Raw genomic sequence first — 21,112 nt, 5'->3', positions numbered from 1 at the left:
TGAATTCAGCTCCAGGATGAATTTCAGCTCAAGGTTAACATAGTTACATAGAGCTCTTCCACTTTGATAGTTTTTGTTTAGCAAAATTTAGCCTGTATTAATGCGTACTTAGTTCTACCGAGGGATTAGCTGCTTACCCTAACAACACCCATTCTGGTGTAGACTGGAAGGAAAGAAAGATGATTTTAGGAAATCTCAGAAGCTTTTTATAATGAAGCCCCTAATATATTTTATGATAGAGAATGTTTCTTGTGGCTTTTGACTCATAAATGAATTCCTTATTTTACTCTTTCTCTTTTTAGTTAAACAGTGATTCTGCCACTGATGAAACAATACCAGACCATCCTGACTTACTTCTCCAGTCTCAAGATTCCACTGGCAGCATCACAACAGAGGAAGTGCTTCAAATCAGGGATGAGACCCCAACTTTGGAGGCTTCTCTAGATAATGCTAACAGCCGGCTGCCTGAGGTGGGGAGAACTGGGGGCTGGTGCATGGCCAATCTGGGCTCTTTTTAGCACTCTTTTATAGCTCCTGCTTTTCTTTCAACAAAGTTTGGAAATTGATTTGTTTCCAGTATTTCTAACCTGTTGAGTTATTTTAAATGAAATAGTCAAATCTGACTTTTTCTTAAGTTGATAGATTAAGGAAATGACCTACAGGTTAAAAATAATCTTGAGTGTTTTTAATGAGCAGTTTGCATTGCAGAACATGCTGAGGTTAATGTACAGACGCTTCTCTGGGGTTGGCTAGCATCGTCTATTGCACTGTATTTTCTTAGAAGGACCGCTTTGGTTTTTTCTTCTCTTTTTGCTTTGTGTTGGGTTTATGTGATTGGTGCTGTGATTGCGATTAAAACCTCAGGCCAGCTGTGGTTTTTAGCAGTTGTTAAATGAAATATTTTCAAAAGACTTTGGAACCACTAGTATTATGTTTTTTGGAAAGGCCTGTGAGAAGTAAGCCAGATTTGAAGCTAATGACTGACCAAAAATAAGTAAGTATTAGTGTTTTTTTTTAAAGATTATTATACTTTGAAAAAATGTAATTGCTGTAGCTCTGCCATATGTGCTTTTTTTATTCCGTGGTAAATATTAGGAAATGCTATATTTTGTCACTGTTCATCAAACTAATGTAGTTATTAGATCTAATCTAGGTATCAGATCTTATTATTTTTGTAAGGTGATAAAACACTATTGTGTTCTTGTTAGGCTGACTGTTAGACATATTTGAACTTTAACAGTAACCAGACATATTTTGAAATGAAGGCATTTTGGCTTCCTTATTAGCAAGCCATCTTTAAAATGCTCATACTCATATGGCTAAGGTTTAGATCATTCAATTCAACAAATATTTGTTGTGGTTTCAGTAGATGCCAGGCATTCAGCTAGGTGCCAGAAAGAAGAATAGGGCATGGATGGCCCTGTTTTCAGAGAACGTTCTCTTGCTGTCTATTAAGACAGAGAAGGCTTTTAAAAAAATTTCATTTCAGGCCGGGCACTGTGGCTCACGCCTGTAATCCCAGCACTATGGGAGGCCGAGGTGGGCGGATCATGAGGTCAGGAGATCGAGACCAGCTGGCCAACATGGTGAAACTCCGTCTCTACTAAAAATACAAAAATTAGCTGGTTGTGGTGGTGCACACTTGTAGTCCCAGCTACTCGGAAGGCTGAGGCAGGAGAATCGCTTGAACCCGGGAGGCGGAGGTTGCAGTAAGCTGAGATGTCACCATTGCACTCTAGCCTGGCAGCAGGGCGAGACTCTGTCCCAAAAACAAAAAAGGCGGGGGGAGAAAGAGATTGAGACCATCCTGGCAAACATGGTGAAACCCCGTCTCTACTAAAAATGCAAAAATTAGCTGGGCCTGGTGGCATGCACCTGTAGTCCCATCTACTCAGGTGGCCGAGGTAGGAGAATCACTTGAATGTGGGAGGCGGAGGTTACAGTGAGCCGAGATGGCGCCACTGCACTCCAGCCTGGCAACAGAGTGAGACTCCATCTCAAAAGTAAAAAATAAAAAAAAAAAAAAAAAGAAATTACATTTCAGTATGGAAAATTCAATAATAGGTTCAAGGCTTTACGAAAACTGAGTGATCAGCTGTGCACAGGGATTGATGGTAAGAAAGGACAGGTTGCAGGGTAACTGGGACATTCCAGGCAGGGACACAATGTAGAAAGGGATGGCAGTGTGAAATAGCATGATGTGTCTAGCTAAAAGCAGGAAATTGAGTATTTCCTGAGAGTAAAATGGGAGGAGGAAGAGGAAGAGCAATAGGAGCGATGAATGGGATCCAAGACAGGAGAAGTCCTATATGCCACACTACAGACTTAAGACTTTATCTTGAGATAACAGAAAGACATTCGAATTTTTATCCTTTCAAGAGATACCTATTAAGTAACAAGCACTGTACCGGATACCAAGATGGAACCACATGGCATGTGAGCATTCATTTATGTGACCAGTATCTGCTGAGCCGCTACCTCGTGCTAGGCACGGGGCCCATGGCAGCTGTGACATAGACAAAGGCTTTTGGTTTTATGGAGCTTCATTCTAGTAGGAGAGACAGATAATAAGCAGGTAAAACAAAATATAAATAATATGTCAGAAAGTGGTCGTCTTATTCATCGTACTAAGAAAATCTAACAGTAAGGTGGACTTGAGTGAAGGAGAAAGTTAGGGGTAGCATTTAAGGTGAAACCTAAATGACAAGAACCAGCCCATCCTTTGAAGATTTGGAGGGGGAAGGTTCCAGGTAGAGGAAGCAGCCGTTTAAAAGGCCCTGATATATCTGAAGTACAGAAAACTGGCCGGTGAGGCTGGAACGAGTGGGTCAAGGCACTGTCATGACATGTGTCACAGGCCACACAGCAGGTAACCATTGAAGAAGAACATGATCTGATTATTTTTTAAACCTTTGGCCTTTTTTGTTGAAAATGGAAAGTAGGTTCTAGTCCCTGACACATAGAGCTTGCAGTTAGGGATTATCACAGAAGAGTTGCAGCCTCATTGTTGGTAATGAAGTCTCTAAGGCAGAGGCGTTGACGCTGGATTGGAGGAGATGAACGAGCTAAGCTGGAAGAATATTAGCAAGAATTCAGCAGGGCCTGACTTAAGGGCACAAACATGAGAAATGTTTACAGGAGAGAACTGATGGAATTTAGAGATGGGTTTTAAGTAGACTATATTCCTTTCAGTTTTTGGGAGGTTTATTAGTTATTAAGCCAAACTACAGTGCCTAGTTTGGATCACACCATACACCGTAACACCAGTGGATAAGAATGAAAGGGATATTTTGAAAGCATGTTATTTCATTTAGAAACAGTTCTACTGATACTAAAACTATCAGCAAAAGAATGGCTATCCACAGGGAATATGACAGCCTTGTATCTGTTGGATATATTGGCCTAATTTGTTTTTCTCTGTTTTGCCAAATAGTGTCAAATGACCCAAAATTGCCTCTTGTACCAAAACAAAAGGTAGAAAAGCACCAATATATTGAAATAAAACCATAATTATTTTTAAAGCAACTTCTTAAGACAAAGAATATAATTAATTTTAATGGGCGAAATGTTTTGTGAATTAAAGGAACAAATCCACTCCTAAAAATGTTTATTTGAATTTCTCCCCTTAAATCATGTTAATATTGGAAAGATAAAATGGAGTAGGCTAAAGCATCTTCTGTCATGACAAACGTTAGAGCTGGGTGTCCCTTTCTTCTCTATAATATGCACACGTTACACTCTGATCTCAAGAGGGGATTAAGTTCTTCACTTGTGTTTACTCACAGAGGGTTTCTTTTATTATTTATGATAGTTTGGCATCTACCTCATGGATGACAAATTATTCCTTATAGGAAAGAAATCTTTGTAACAAAGCATATGTGCATGTGTCATTGTCTAATAAGGCGAAGTACAAGAAATTTGATTCTCATAATCTACATATAAACAGTGGAATCCATTCTATCAGCCCCAAAAGCACTTTCTTCATGATATGTAGGCATTACTAGAAAATTTCATTGTATGTTATATAATACTAACTACAGATAAAATATCATCTTGAAATTATTATTCAAGAAAAAATGACAATCCACTGCAGGTGTAAACTAATGAAAAGCGAGGGCATTGAACTAAGTTTGGGTTGAGATAACATAATATGTTCATGTTGATGTAGAAGGAAAAATTCATGCCAATAAATATTCTAGGTATAGAAATGTCTCTAGTACTGTCACATAGATTATCTTTCCAAATAATGACCAAATATTTTTTTAGAAAATTCATCTGGAAACGTTAGAGTATATTGAATATAAACTGGTGGAAGAATTAAGAAATAATCGTACTATATTATATTTAATGCTAAAGTAAAGACTCAAGAGTTTGCTGCTTTCCCTGCTTAACTAAATCCAGACCAGTGTTCCCTTATACACTTTGTGTTTTCATGGCGTTATTTCTGTGCCTTTGATAGCTTCTAATCACTTTCCCTGCAATATCATCCCTACCTCATGTTTGTCAAAACATGCTGTTTCCTCCAAGGAGACTCATCTCAGTTGCCTCAACTAGATGTGAGCTTTCCCACCATTGAGTACCAGCACCCATTTGTATGTTGCTGATAGTATTTACCGTACATTTACCATCCTCTGGTATATGTTATTGTCATTCACTTACTAGCCTAACCCTGTTAGGCTAGATTATAAACTATTTGCAGTTAGGAATTATTTATATCAGAGCACTCAGCCGAGAATCTAGTCAAAATCCTTCATTTTATAGGTGAGTTTTACATATGAATAAGTCCCAGGCTAGTCTAGGGTTATAGGCTCTGACTTTCTCTTACTTTTCTTATTTTGAAAGGAAAATTCTATTTTTATCCATGAAAAAGAGATAAGGAGCTACTTTACAGCTGAGAAGTAACTTAGGTCCAAAATAGTCAAAAGAAGCTTATCTTTATTCCGAAAACTATGACCGTTAGTACTTATTTTCAAATTGATTAAACCAATAAACTAAAAACTAGTGTTGATACCATCATCATATATGCTTTGAAAGTGTTTTCCTTTTTTAATAGTAGCAGCTCATTCAACCAGTATCTCTTGAGCCTCTACCACTTGTCTATCACATAGCAACATTGTTTCAGTAACATTACAGTGGATAGAAAGGGCACACCACTGGTATGCTTTATAACATATATTTTCGTTATTGTTTACTTCAAAAGAGGAGAATATACTCTTTTTTGATAATGAGCTTGTGATAGTTTAATTTTCAAAAGTATAATTATCTAAAGTGTCCTAATGTCTTCTGAACTGTAGCTCAGTGATGAAGCTTTATCAATACTCAAAGCCAAAATGAGGTTTTGTAGTAAGGCCACCCTAGTTGTCTAGGTTCAGCATCCTTCTGATTGGTCAGTACCTATTCCTGCTGTGTGGCAGCCCTGCAGGACGAGTGGGTTAACTATTTTGAGTCATCTCTTCTACTTATATCCAGAATATACTGTGTTCCAGTGTAATGAAAGAAATGACATTTCAAACAGGAGACGATTTATACTAATAAACAAAGTTTTACTTGTGTAGAGTTAGAACATATATGAGAGAAGATATTTTACCAAAGCACGTATTTCTAAGTAAACACCTAAATCCTTTTACTGAAGAGAAAAAAAGTCCTCAATGTTCCTATATGATGATAGGTGATATATTTTAATTTCAAAATCTTTTAAACCTATGACCGTTAAAAAAAATTTATAACTGATTCAAAAACAATAAAAGTGGCTGGGTGCAGTGGCTCACACCTGTAATCCCAGCACTTTGGGAGGCCAAGGCGGGCAGATCACGAGGTCAAGAGATCGAGACCATCCTGGCTAACATGGTGAAACCCCATCTCTACTAAAAAATACAAAAAAAAAAAAAAATTAGCTGGGCATGGTGGCACCTGCCTGTAGTACTAACTATTTGGGAGGCTGAGGCAGGAGAATCGCTTGAACCTGAGAGACGGAGATTGCAGTGAGCCAAGATCACGCCATTGCACTCCACTCCAGCCTGGGTGACGGACCGTATAAATGAACACCACTTAACAAAACAGACTTAGATGGATGGCAATACTTACTTATTGTGTTGTAAAATTCTTTTTTTATGTTTTTATAGTTCACTAAAAATATGATTGTTCTGTAGGATACAAGTTCAGTATTAAAGGAGGAACATGTTACAACCTTTGAAGATGAAGGGTCCTATATAATTCAAGAACAGCAGGATTCTCTTGTGTGTCAAGGAATTCTTGATTTAGAAGAAACTGAAATGCCAGAGCCTCTAGCTCCTGAAAGCTACCCCGAGTCAATCTGTGAAGAGGATGTTACCTTAGCTCTGAAAGAGCTAGATGAAAGATGTGAAGAAGAAGAAGCAGATTTCTCCGGACTGTCTAGGTGAGAATACAGTATCATAAACACCGTAGTGAGGTGATAATCTCTCCCCTATTCCTTCCAGAGAGTGCCCCTCTATTCCAGTTTACTCACTTTCATTTCCTTGTGTGTTTCAGTCTGTAATCATACTTTGTGTGTTTTAGTCTAGAATCATACTGTCTTCGTTTTTAGAGATAAAATGCCTTACTCTAATGGGATATTTCTTCGATTATGGACATTCCCATAAAGAAAAACAATTAGGCTATTTTCAAAGCATAGTAAGTGGTATTCCACATTTAGAAGCACACCAAATATCTATTTTGGCAGATGCCAAATGGCCAAATGTTAAAATCAATATTGGAGTGAACTTCCGTGATACCACAATTTAAATCTAAAATATATTCCAAAAAATTGTTTTTACAGTTTCATGATCAGTGGTCATATTTTTAAAGTTTTATTTCTATAAGAGGCAGAAGCAATTATTTCTTAGATGCTAGATTGCTCCTTTTAAATGTTTATGCTCCATACATTAAAAATTTATTACCAGAAAGTATGAAGAATTCTCAAGTGGAATTTTTTCTTTACCCAAGGACTAACTTGAATAATCAATTATTATATATAGCTTTTAGGGGAAATTTTGGTGGCTGTTACAGAACTCATAAACCAAATAATTCTTTAACACTTAGAATTATAATAGAATATCCACTATTTAAATTTCATAAATATTTGTGATTCAATATTACGTTTTTTATAAAGGTATCTAACTTCATGCACTCTGTGAGTGTATCTGTTTCCCCATTCAACAATGTGGAGCTCCTGGATAACTGTTTTTATATAAAATTAATATTTAATAATTATCGAGTATTTCAGAATTTTACTTTTACAATAAAAATTACACCTTTATACTTCATGTGATAATAGAGTTTTAACATATACAACACATTGGAGATTTTTTTACCATCAACATATCAAGAATACTTACCTATATTTCAAAAGATATAATCAGATATTAACAGTAAATCTTAGTGACACACCTTTTTCATATTACTGATTTGAATATGGCAGTAGCCCATGCAACCACTCAATCATTAATCATGCACAAGTTCAGGGATGCCAGAAACGATGTTATTCAGCTATTTGGCTTTCTAAAAGGCTGAAGCCAAACAGCTGACTTTGGCCGAGTACTGCAGCTGAAATAGACTGGAGCATTCCTACTAAGTGTACAGGTTATCTACCCTAGCTTATAGTATACGTGTTAAAATCAGTCACCACAGTGGCAGTTTTAAAATTAACCTTTTTGAGGTCTCATTTGTTTTCACTTCAGATGTCTGCTTTATTTTGATTGTTTTCTCCAGTCTTTACTTGGGTCCCTCTCTTCCATATGCATTGCTCCAAAATTTCTGTAAAGCCTTATAGAACTAGCTTGTAATGCAAAACACGCAATTTTAAGACCTTGAGTAACACATTTCTTTTTTATGAAGTGTCAGACTCAGTATTTCTTCATTTTTATGGTCGAGAGTTGTAGACTGTCCAACCCGAACACATCTTCATCTTTTTCCATTGTTCCATTTTTGTTTGTATAATCTGACTTTGGGGATTATAAATTATTTGAAGGAAATGGCCAGGTCTTATGTTTCTTTGGAGTCAAATCTATTATCGGCCGTATTGCTAGGAACATAGTATGTGCTTATGAAATAGCTGAGCTAGCTATGTGTTTCCTGGCTGATAGCATTTGGACCCATAGTCTTGAGTTGAAATTCTGGCTCTGTCATTTCTTACCCAGTAACTAGACATATTATTTAACCTTACTGAACTTCTTGTTTCAGCTTTAAAATCAAGATAATAATAGAACCTAATCCTCATATAGTTGTGCAGACTGAATGAAATTATCCATATGAGGCACCTAACACAGCCCTTAACACAAAAGACCATGATCAAAACTTTAAAAATACTATTATCACCAATGTGAGGCTGTTCAAATAAAAGCCTCCAAAATTGACCATTGAAAATGAAAGCATTCTAATCAGTATTATTCATAGAAGTTACTAATATGAATCCATATATGGTGGCATATTATAGGACTTGGGTTATTTTAAGGTAGTTGCTTGAAATTAGAGTTATAATTCTAAAAGTGCTAACTAGAAAGAACAGGAATTCACTTATTCACACTTTCTTACAAGATTTAGGTGGTTGTACATTTTCTAGATCAGTGTGTATGCATGAATAAATATAACCTGTCAAATGACCGAAGCTGTCTTACGTGATTGGCCTATTCTTTTTTTCTGAGATAGTGTTATGATATTTTTGATATCTGTGTTAATAGTCAAGATGAAGAAGAGCAAGATGGTTTTCCAGAAGTACAGACATCGCCTCTGCCATCACCATTTCTTTCTGCCATCATAGCCGCCTTTCAGCCTGTGGCATATGATGATGAAGAGGAAGCCTGGCGCTGCCATGTCAATCAGATGCTATCTGACACCGACGGGTCCTCTGCAGTGTTTACTTTTCATGTGTTTTCTAGGCTGTTTCAGGTCAGTGAGGTTCAGGGTTTCTGAATTCATATTATAGTTACCTAATCAAGTTACAGTTTTTCTTCTAAAATCAGCATCTCCAATTTTAATATTCCTACCAGTTTTAACAAATTTTTTTTTCTAAGCTAATGGTATTACTTACATTGACACTGTGACATTGTGGTACTGCTGGTACATTACACAATGACTGGTACAGACTTCTCCCCTAAGGCAATTAGAATAAAACTTCAAAACAACGTCTGATATGTTTTCTGCAGTATGCTTAGGCACCATCAGGATACCAAAGAAATAAAGGCCTAAGTTCTGCCTTCAGGAAGCTTACAGTTAATATATCATAAATCAGTTTATAATCAAGGCTTAAAGTAATGGACACTTTTATGACTTTGTGAGGACCTTAAAATTTTTAGCTGTTAAGGTTGCTTCCTCCCCAATAATAAAGATAATATAAGCTAAAATTTATTGAGTACCCACTACGTGCTAGGCACTGTGCTAAATGGGTAAGTGTTCTGACACCACAACTATGGAATGTAGATTTGATTTTTAGCATTCAGTGGAGAGGGAAACTAAGACACAGAAAAATGCCACCATTTAAGTTATTATCCTCTGAACTATCTACCACCTTTCCTCCCTTTTTTCCTCCCAAATTTTGCCCATCTTGGAAGACTCAGTTAAATACATTTTCTTACCAAAGCCTTCCCAACCACTCCAACCTCCAGTCTCTCTCTCCTGGAAGTTCTTTAGTGCTCATTAACGGGAGCACTTATTTAATTCTGTACTTACTGCATCACTACTTGGTTTTCCTACTCGTATTCTTATTGATGTTGTAAGTTTCATGATGGCTGAAAGTGTGGATTTATGCTTTTTATTTTAATCATAATGCCAACTAGCAGTGCAACACATATATAAGTAGGTATGCTTTAACCATTGATACAATAATTATACTACTGATGATATAGTCTAATTGACTTACTATGAGTCAGGCACTGTCTGTTTTATGGAAATGAATATTCTTGGACTCTGAGAAGATATTACTGTCAATACATTTTTATGACTTTACCTAAAGTTAAGCCAGGTGGCAGCCCATAGCCAAGAATAGTAAACTACATTTACTGAAAGTTTCTTTCAGGTAATAACTTTGGATGAACAACTTCCTTAAGACAGGTGAGGACTTTCATTGCTAAGAATGTACGGCACGCATCCATCTGTCTGCCCCCTGATGAAAAAATCTCAGGAATAGGGAGATGAATGGCATATATCATTTTTTCAGTAATACTATTTTGTAAATTTTTGTTTCTTTTTAGAAATTAATGTTTTCTAAGGAAATACCTAAAAATATGGATTTATAGATCAATGATTAAAATTCTATGTATCATCATAATTTTAAAATAAAAGTCTACCCTATTATGCTGCTTTACTTAAAGGTGAAAAAAGGCCTTCTTATGAAACACTAAACTCTTTCTTCTGCTTTTCTCCATAGACAATTCAAAGAAAGTTTGGAGAAATAACTAATGAGGCAGTCAGCTTTCTTGGTGATAGTCTGCAACGCATTGGTACCAAATTTAAAAGTTCCTTGGAAGTGATGATGATGTGTTCAGAATGCCCAACAGTCTTTGTGGATGCTGAAACAGTAAGTTTCTACATGCAGGTTTATTATAAAGACTACATTGGAATGGCATCATTCAGTAAGTCTTTTTTTGTAAGTAATTCTGAATTTTATGGTATAAAGGTTCATATTTTCAACATGATTATAAATATTTGGCAAACTACAATTCTAGTATATTAGATGCAGCAACTTGTGACTATTTCTGATTCTGACTCCTTCCTGCCCTTGCCCTCCACAGAGTCCTAGATGGGAAAACTAAAAAGTCATGCTCTAGAGATGGGTAATTTTTTTATTCTTAAATAAAAATGCCTAAACCTCCACCCGTGAAATACCCAGGCCTCCTGGTTCATTTCCTGATTTATTTCTAAGCACACTTCTAGATTATATATTAAGATATTTAAAGAACTAAGGTTTAAAAAAGCTTCAAGGTTGATACCTCTGAGGTGTGTACTACTGGTCTGGCATGACGTCTTTGAAAACGCTTGAGGATGTCCTTCCTGACCCTTCGCAAGTTCCACTGCACTCCTACTCTGTTCCAGTGAGAGCTCAGCTCTTAGTATGGAACAGAGTAGAGTAAGAGAATATCCAAAAACCAACTAACAGGTATTCCATGACTGAAAAGTGTCATGATTTTGTGAGTCTCATGATTTCAATCAGAAACGGTAACCTGGATCAATGTTTCTGATTTGACAGCTGATGTCATGTGGTTTGCTGGAAACACTCAAGTTTGGTGTTTTGGAGTTGCAAGAACACCTGGATACATACAATGTGAAGAGAGAAGCTGCTGAGCAGGTCAGTCTCTTTTTACCATGTGCGAAAAGTGGTTTGCTCTTGACACTGGAAGGGTAATCCTGGCAGCAGAACAGCCCAGACAGAAAAGAAGACCTCTCAGCAACCGCCTCAGGGTTTTCCTGAGAGCAGCGGGTTCTTTGAGCTCTCTATCCAGCAAATTCCTACCTTTGGCTTTTAAAAATCAGCCCTCTAACAGTACAGTGGAAAACCATAGCTTTGTAAAAAGCTTCTCTGTGGAGACTATGTCACTGCTGTCAACATTCCAAGTGGGGAAATTGAAGCAGTATTTCTCAGTGCACTAGAGAATTGTGGTCTAGGAAATCCACAACCTCTGTCAAAGCTGTAATCTTTTTCCCATGATGTGTACATGTACATGGGCAAGCAGTGGGAGAAAAAAGCATGTAGTGAATTAGACAATCACCTCCTAAGAAAGGCGTCTTCAAGTCCAATCTGGCAGTGAAAACAGAGTAGCTCTGTTCCTTCCCTAAGGGTAAATCTAGCACGTTTTCAACTGGGAGGGACAGAAGAACAAAAAAGTTTCTCTCTTTCACACAAACTGCATACAGTAGGCAATTATTTTTCTAGATGGGTCTTTCATTAATAAGTAGTAAATATCTGTGACATGTATAGACCTATGAAAAATGAAGTGTGTGGTGGTATCTCATGGTGCTGTTTTGCATTTCCCTGATGACTAATATTTGAGCCCCTTTTCAAATGGATCTCTTCATTTAAGATATTTTGTGAATTGTGGATTCAAGTATGTTGCTCATTTTTGTAAATCGATTGGGTTTTTCTTACTGATTTGTAGGGGCTCTTTATCCTAAATGCGAGCCCTTTTTTGGATGTATGTATTGCAAAGATTATTCCTTCTCTGTGGCTAGCAGTTTTGCTATCTATCTTAGTAGCATTTTTTGATGAACAGAAGTTTTTAAGTTTAATAAGTCCAGGTTATCGGCCTTTTCCGTCATGGTTATGGTTTTTGTATCTTGAGAAATCATCGCCTACTAAAAGCAAAGGTAGATTGTTAAAATACTGGTCCCAATGAATCATGCTTCTCTGTGGCCACACCCCTTTGCAAGGTGACTTTGCTATTCTTCCCATGAAGAGACAGAGTCCATTTCACCATCTCTTAAATTTGGGATGACCTTGTGGTTTACTCTAACCAATCAAGTTCAGAAGCAATGCTGTGTAACTTCCGAGACTAGTCCTGAAGTGGTCTTTTGTGGCGTCTGCTTTTGCCATCATACTGGTCAGAGTGCAAACTGGGATAAACTCTGGGAAACTATTTGACCTCTAGCCTGCTGGAAGATGAGGCCATGTAGGGGAGAACAGAGGCGTTCCATTGACAGTCAGTGTGCAAGACATATGAGTGAAGCCAGCTTGGAATTTCAACCCCGCCACTTCCCCAGTGAAGCCATCAGTGACTATAGACTCATGAGTGACCCTAGGCAAGACCAGAAGAAACTCCCAGCCAGCACATAGATTCATTTTGGTTGTTTGAAGCCATTAAGTTTTAGGGTGGTTGGTTTTAAAGCAATAGATACCATTTGTAATAGGAAAATATCAAATACCTACAAATAAATCTGTCTAAAGATATGCTGTACCTCTATACAGAAAACTGCAAATATTGAGAAAAATGAAAGACCACCTAAATGGAGGACTATATACCATGTTTATCAATTAGAAGACTCAATATGGTAAAGATGTCATTTTCCCCCAAATGGTCCATAGGTTTAATGCAGTCTCATTCAAAATCTCAGATGGTATATTAATGGAAATTGACAGGCTGATTCTAAAATTTATATGGAAAGTCAGACAACTAATAGTGCTTACAAACTTCTTGAGCACAGGTTAGCAAACTACAGCTGTCAAGTTATATCTGGCCCACTGCCTATTTTTGTAAATAAAATTAGTAGAAAACAGCTATCTGGTTTACTTACATATTGTCCATGGCTATGTTTGCACTGTAACAATAGTTACAAAGACTATGTTTTGCAAAGCCTAAAATATTTACTGTCTGCCCTATTTAACTTTCCTATTAGTTTTTGAGTTATACATTCTTTTTATTATTCTTCAAGACTTCTAAGGCTCACAAGTGAATTGAATGCATGATTTTTCTCTCTCCAGCAATGAGACCAGCAGTCTCTGCCAACCTTCTCAGTCTCCCAGGGGCTGCTGTGTGGTTTCGTAGCCCCTCCCCCTGCAGATAATAAACAGGAACAGCAAGTGTCCCAAGGGGAGACTGCACAGAGACTATTGGGGTCACTTCTCTGCAGTTCTCTTTTCTCTAGATATTGGCCCTCAATATCTCACTATCATCTATCTATCTATCTAATCTATATCTATCATCTATCTATCTAATCTATCTATCTATCATCTTTGAAAACTGTTTTCCCAGCCCAGTGAAACTGTAGGGCATAAACTCTAGGCCACTGCTTTCTGTTCGGCCTCTATGTGCAGGGACGTGAATATGAATACACCTAGAGTAAGCACTGGGGCAGGTATTGGGCTCACTTCGGTACTTTTCTCTAACTAACTGTTCGAGTTTTGGCCGATAGGATTCAGCTTCCATCGTTATCCTTGCAGGATTGGTCTTATACAGGCTACTCCATCACACCCAGAAGTAGAACCTCGACAGTTAAATTTTAACCTTCAGTTGAACCTTGAATAAAGAAAGAAAATGCCGTGACAGGAAGACTGATTGATTAGATGTGAACTGGAGGGTGTTCTGTGCACAAACTACCATGTCTGTCTTGTATGCTCTGGCTGGAATGGTGTGGACCTGTATCTCTCAGGCCAGTGTGCAGCCACAGGACTATATGGTTGGGGTTTGTCTTTTAACAGAATAAAAATCAGCAATAATTAATTATGTTGAATAGTGCCCCCCAAAAGGCTGTATCATTAGGTATAAAAAATAAACAGTATAAAAAATAAGCCATTAAATAATCAACTGAAATTATTCTTTTCAAATTTATTAGTATACTTGGACAAACTGGACAAGATAAGGGATAAAGTGTATAAACCTTTTAACATTTTGTATGAATAAAGATTAATGCACAGGTTCCATGTTAGATGTCAACTGCATTTTGCTGATGCAGAGAAATCCACTGATAGCTTTTGACAATGGCTGCCATCAGCTGTATCTCACTAGGAAAGCGTAACATGTTTTTCTTCAGAGATGCTGTCAAGCAAATAGCCTAAGGGCCGGTGAAATCTGAGAGACTGGAATAAAAGGAAAATAAGGTCAAAGAGATCATTTCTGAAATAACTGAAATGTCTAATTTTAATTCTTTGTGGGTACAACATAAGCTACAATAGAGAATGTTTGTTAAATGTCGAATACTAAAATACTTTCAGAGTAGCTGCATAATGCAGCTAGTCTGAGTTTCTCAAAGTCCTAATGATTTCATATTTATATATATTAGCTGTATTGTTTAATTAATAGTATAATTTTAAAAAAAAGAACTTACTTAGAAGTCAAAACAACTGATAATATCAAACTTTCCAAAGCTAGGAGCTTACCTTGAATGCACTTAGCTTTTACTTCAGCTTGGAAATTCTGTGAGTCCAGCATTCTTTTCTACTATACCACGGTAGCTATTGTTTTATTTATATTTTACTGAAGAAAATGTACTTTATTTTTGAAGTATTCCTTTTTTTTAACTTTATTTTTTTAGAGACAGGGTCTCCCTGTGTTGCCCAGGATGGTCTTGAACTCCTGCCCTCAAGCAGTCCTCCCCGCTCAGCCTCCCAAAGCTCTGGGATTACAGGCAGGAGCCACCTCACCCAGCCTGTACTTTTATATCAACATTAGGAATACCCCCAGAGAAGGAAAAACCACATTGGGCTTCTACATCCAGTATTGTTTGGAAATAACATGTTTGTCATTCATTACTGTCCAAAAAGAAAGAAAAGAAAAACAAAAGATTTAAAATGGATCTTGATTGCCGGTTCACAAATTTAAAACTGACACTAGTCTTCTGAGAATTACACTTCTCATTAGCAAACAGACCTACTTAATTCTCAGTTGCCTTTATTAAATTGATCAGAGGGGAAGCACATCTTTCCTTTCCCCGTCTTACGTTACACAAAGGTCAGGCATAGGTTGTGAAGATTTTCATAAAACCTGCAAAATGAAGAATATCCTTTACTGAAATGGAACATCACAGGTCCCTAGAATGGAATGGGTTTTGTTAGTATAGCTGTCACAAGTGTGTGCCTCTTGTTATATTAATGCTATCCCTGCTTTTGTTTGTTAGTTCCATATAAATGATTTGGCTTGAATGGAGATAAAAGTCTAGGTCTACAACCAATCCTAGAACTTCAAGTTAACTTTAAGTCTGGTGTTGTATATGGACAGGCTGTTACACTACCCATTTCATTGTGCATATTAAACGTTACTGTTACTTACTTATTTTTAGTGGCTAGATGATTGTAAGAGGACATTTGGTGCCAAAGAAGACATGTATAGGATAAACACAGATGCACAAGTAAGTTTCTTGTTCTTGTTTTTGCAACATACATTTCTGTATCAGGTAAAAAAAATGCATGTGTTCAAATATCCTTATTTGATTATTTCTAAAAATAAAGAATATTTGTAAAACTTTTCATTTTGGTTATCAAACAATCTTTGTAAAAGCTCAATGAAATACTGGTTTCATAATGAAAAATTCACTTTAATAAAAATGAATGACCAGCTTGTGACTGAAGCTTAATAACATTCAGTAGATAAGCTTGATGGATATCTGGACAGTCCAGGTCGGCTTTTAGTTGCATGTGCCTCTTAAAGAAAAATTTGTCCCATGTTAGTATTCTGCTATTCTGTTAGATAAATTGGTCAAGAAAGCAAACCTAAGAATAACGTGGTATAATACATCCATGTTAAAGGTAAAATGAGAATTGGATAAATTATGTTTTTCTCTAACCTAAGGCTCAGTGAAAACAACAGCATTATATTTTCTTAGAAAGGTGCACATACATAAACACATACACTGTAGTAAGTGAGGATAAGTTAGGGCCTACAAATTATTCCAATGGAAGTGCAGCTTCATAGGGGAAAATACATTCATCAACTGAAATTTATTTCCATTTGACATCAGAATTCCAGTCTTTCTTTTATATTCTACCTTTGGTTATATTATTACAGATTTCTAGTCTCTGTAAAGGTTATACTATTAAGTAAAAAGTTGAAGTTCTGCAAAAACTGCAATGTTGAGAAAACAATAGTATACTCGCTAAGTGTTAACATTTGCCAGCCTCTATAGTTATCTTTATCCTTACAACTCGGTCAAGTAGTTGCTCTAATTATCCTGGTTTTGAAGATGAGGAAACTGAGGCTCAGAGAAGCTAATTTATCTAAAATCAGCAAAATAGTGAAACCAAGATTGAAACCTAGGCAGGCTGACTCCAAATCCTGCACTAATGTTAAAAAGAAACTGCTAAGTCATCTGTGTAAAGAAATGAAGATAAGGAATTAACTCTAGACCAGAATCCTTTGGTTCTAATTCTGTCTTTGCCACTAACTGCATCACTTCAGCAAGTAATGTAACCTTTTTTCCTACAAAAACTAGGTGTTTATATGAAGTGATTTTTTTATATCCCCTCTACCTTGAAGAAAATTATATCCATCTTAAGACCAAGTCAGTTAACATAGCTTGAGGTTTTCCACTAAGTGGAAACTGAACATTTAACACTTTCATTTACATTTCAGCTCACCTTTCATATTCAACTGTTTTGAGGGTGGAAGACCCTTTTTATGCAACTTGATCTGTCCTTGTGTACCAGTCTTGTCTTTTGCATAATAAGCAGTCAAATATTTGTTAGATGAATAAAAGAATGTACAAATTTTAATATACTTTAAAATGTGCATATATATATATACACACACACACACTCATCCACAAAAACTGCACTGTTAGCATATGTAGAATAATTGCCGGTAATTCAGAGCTGTAAAATTCATCACATTTGTGTTATTTCCTATAATTATGATCATAAACTTTATCAGCAGTTTATGTTCCATTACATCCCAAAGTAGAGGCTATGCATATATGCTTGAAGAATCAGTTCTACTTTGTGTTAATAGAAGTGAGGAAAGGTATTTAAAATTCAAATTGTTGATTTCCGCCAGGCGCGGTGGCTCACGCTTGTAATCCCAGCACTTTGGGAGGCCGAGGCGGGCGGATCACGAGGTCAGGAGATCGAGACCACGGTGAAACCCCGTCTCTACTAAAAATACAAAAAAATTAGCCGGGCGTGGTGGCGGGCGCCTGTAGTCCCAGCTACTCGGAGAGGCTGAGGCAGGAGAATGGCGTGAACCCGGGAGGCGGAGCTTGCAGTGAGCCGAGATTGTGCCACTGCACTCCAGCCTGGGTGACAGAGCAAGACTCCGTCTCAAAAAAAAAAAATTGTTAATTTCCATATGAAATAAACTGTATGAACTAAACCCTCAGAAATTTAGATATGGAATATGCTTGACCTTGGATTGTGCTCAACCGATGTTTATTGGATGAGCATCCACGTAATTTATGGTAAGCAGCATGGAGCTAAAGTTCACCTTTGCTTATTTAACAAATCCCTTCTAAATTGATAGGAATAAACTTTATGAAAAACAGTCCTTCACAGGAAACTATTTAGAAAAGCAGGCTTAAGAATGACTTTTAGAAGGTACATTTACAGTATAACAATTGTTGTTTTAATTAGAAGTCATTCTCCTCGTAATGAGACCAGATCCAAGTTGCTGTACATGTTTTCATATAGTTTTTAAGATGGTTCATAAATTTTTGCTCTGTGTTTTACATACGTTATGTTGATTCAAACCTAGTCGGGTTAAGTTTCTGAAACTTACTGAAGTACATTTGGAATGCAATTTAGAACACGCATCTGCTTTTGATATTCCACCCTGTGGCTCAGCACCAGTTATGGCAAAGTAGGACCTAATTAGACAGTAAAGGATAGGAAGCCTGGAATGAGCCACCCTAGAGATAATCTTTTGATGGTGATGGATAAGTATTTATTATGTATGATTATAAGCCAATTCTTTCCTGAGAAGTAACAATAATTAATTTGTTTCTTATTTTCTAATCATAAGTTTTCCAGTTTACAAATGGAAGTTTTATTACAGTTGGGTTTTGGTTGTTTTTTTTTTAAACCTGGATAACCAGATTTACCAAGATCACAATAGTTCCGTTTTATTCATTGTAGCTTTTACACAGAAATAAGTCATAGCCTAAATGTAATTTATTATTTGGCAAAGTGTTTAAAAACACCCTGAATCGTTGCAGTAAATGTCTAAAAAGTTTTATTCTGGAAACAACTTAGTATAATTTTCTTTGGGGTATAAATATATGTTCTTCAGTTTACCTGGAACATCTGTGACCCTAGTTAAAATGATTTCTTACACTAATTCTTGGTCTTTTTCTTCCTTTGTATTTTTTGTGACCTGATCACCTTCTTGCTTAGCAAATGGAAATACTAGCAGTAAGTGACCTGTCTTGATTTATAGACTACTCACCCTTGCCAGACAAACTGGTTTTCATCTGCCATTTGTCCATTTGTGACCTAGCAATGTTTTGTCATGGACTACTTTACAAGTAGTATGTGCTTTAGTTTTGCAAAGCCCTAATCCATGAAATGTTGGTTCTTTTAAAATAGTGAGATGTTAAAATACATAAAATTAGCAGTCACCTTTTTCTTAAACTTACCTCCTTTTAAATTTCTTAATTTAAAAAATCAAAGTGCATAACTCTTTTTTTTTTTTTTTTGAGATGGAGTCTTGCTTGTTGCCCAGGCTGGAGAGCAGTGGCATGATCTCGGCTCACTGCAACCTCTGCCTCCCAGGTTCAAGCGATTCTCCTGCCTCAGCCTCCCCAGTAGCTGGGATTACATACGCCCACCACCATGCCCGGCTAATTTTTTTTTTGTATTTTTAGTAGAGATGGGGTTTCACCACATTGGCCAGGCTGGTTTCAAACTCCTGAGCTCAAGTGATCTGCCCACCTCGGCCTCCCAAAGTGCTGGGATTACATGCGTGAGCCACCATGCTCGGCCCACGTGTTAATTTCATAGTTTCATTTCAATGAGATTACCAAGTGGTTTTCTTTAGAAAAATGACCTCACTTTAAAAGACAGCTTTTCTTACTTTTTAGGTAAGAGGTTATCCGGTTTCACTTTGCTTTACCAAGCATTTGTTGATAAATGCAGTGAGATCTACATCTCAATGAGGGCAAAAGTCTTTGCATTTGTAGATTATTTTAATTATGAATTTAAAGTTTTAAATTCTAATGAATCCTTTTTAAAGTATCCTATTAATTGCCTGCTGAAACAGTCTATTTGTAGAATGTGAAAATGCGCTTAATATTAAAACTGAATTATGTAACCAGCAGTGATATTTGTTTTTATTTTAATCTTAGTCTTTAAAGCATATTTCACCTGCCTTTCATCAGCTTCATACCATATTAACTTGCTTACTGCAGAAAAATAAACAAGACAATTTTAACTATAAATTTTCATTGGAAATATGCTGTCTAGAAAATAACACCTAAATTTAACGTAATGTTATTTATTTCTAGGAATTGGAGCTCTGCCGAAGATTATACAAATTGCATTTTCAATTGCTGCTTCTGTTCCAGGCCTACTGTAAACTTATCAACCAAGTAAATACGATAAAAAATGAAGCAGAGGTAAATATTCAGTTGTACTAGGCATCAGTAACTGATTCTAAAAAAATTTTAAAATATACATCTATTACTTGTTAAAATAGCTTAAGTCAAAAGTCACTTAGAGTGAATCTTTTTTCTTTCAGTTAAGGAATAATTTGTTTTTTAATAATGTGCTATGTCAGGACCTATGAGTAAATAAGACAGCAGATATCCAACAGTTGTAAAAGGTTCAAGACCTTAAAGGTTGCCATAGCAGAAACAGATCATCTATAATCAAAAGTCAAGTAAAAGCCAGGGATGGTGGCACATACCTATAGTCCTAGTTACTCGAGAGTCTGACCTGGGATGATGACTTGAGCCCAGGAGTCAGAAGCTGCAGTGAGCTGTGATTGCAGCACTGCACTCCAGCATAGGTGACAGAGCAAGACCCTGTCTCAGAAAATCAAAATAGTCAAATAAAGCACATCAGTTCAATAAAGACATAAAACTGTATCATCAACTCCCCTCCCCCAACATGTTCATATTTCTATAGCTTTTTTTTTTTTTTTTTTTTTTTTTGAGGCAGAGTCTCCCTCTTTTGCCCAAGCTGCAGTGCAATGGCATGATCTCAACTCACTGCAACTTCCACCTCCTGGGTTCACACAATTCTCCTGCCTCAGCCTCCCAAGCAGCTGGGACTACCAGTGTGCACCACCACACCCAGCTAACTTTTTTGTATTTTTAGTAGATACAGGGTTTCACCATGTTGGCCAGGCTGGTCTCGAACTCCTGACCTCAGGTGACCCACTGCCTTGGCCTCCCAAAGTGCTGGGATTATAGGCATAAGACACCGTGCCCAGCCCACATTGTTATAGTTCTATTAATGCACACAAGAATAAACATGTTAAAAAACACTTTGAATGTTGGAAATCAATACATAGCCTCAAAGATGCTAACTTTAGTCTTTTTCCCCCCTTGTCATCTGCTGGTAATAAAACTATCACTGGGGAAATGATTTCTTAGTCATTAAATCTGTAAAAAGAAATTTTATATATATATGTTTTTTATATAAAAATACCCTGGGGTAAATAATCTTTTAAAATCTAAAGACTTTACTGTTATATAGTTTTCATGATCCCCCATAACAGTAAATGTACTTTTACTATCTAAAATG

At 36.7% G+C, this 21,112-nt stretch overlaps 1 protein-coding gene across 10 annotated transcripts in view; it reads left to right on the top strand.

The window, feature by feature from the left end:
- The window catches only part of FRYL (FRY like transcription coactivator), a 285,245-nt gene that overhangs the window by 261,045 nt on the left and 3,088 nt on the right, over window positions 1-21,112 (top strand). For 7 of the 10 annotated variants that reach the window (XM_055246238.2, XM_055246241.2, XM_055246236.2 and 4 more), the window contains 8 exons: window positions 303-470; window positions 6,150-6,397; window positions 8,697-8,904; window positions 10,382-10,531; window positions 11,201-11,299; window positions 15,721-15,789; window positions 18,761-18,778; window positions 19,870-19,980. In XM_055246238.2, the coding sequence (XP_055102213.1) occupies window positions 303-470; window positions 6,150-6,397; window positions 8,697-8,904; window positions 10,382-10,531; window positions 11,201-11,299; window positions 15,721-15,789; window positions 18,761-18,778; window positions 19,870-19,980 (1,071 nt within the window). The remainder of the gene's footprint in view (window positions 1-302; window positions 471-6,149; window positions 6,398-8,696; window positions 8,905-10,381; window positions 10,532-11,200; window positions 11,300-15,720; window positions 15,790-18,760; window positions 18,779-19,869; window positions 19,981-21,112) is intronic. The other 3 variants (XM_055246240.2, XM_063619509.1, XM_055246237.2) reach the window with 1 other exon arrangement.

This window comes from Symphalangus syndactylus, chromosome 16 (assembly GCF_028878055.3).
Source record: "Symphalangus syndactylus isolate Jambi chromosome 16, NHGRI_mSymSyn1-v2.1_pri, whole genome shotgun sequence".
NCBI classification, from domain to species: domain Eukaryota; kingdom Metazoa; phylum Chordata; class Mammalia; order Primates; family Hylobatidae; genus Symphalangus; species Symphalangus syndactylus.
This window is presented reverse-complemented; position numbering and strand designations above follow the sequence as displayed.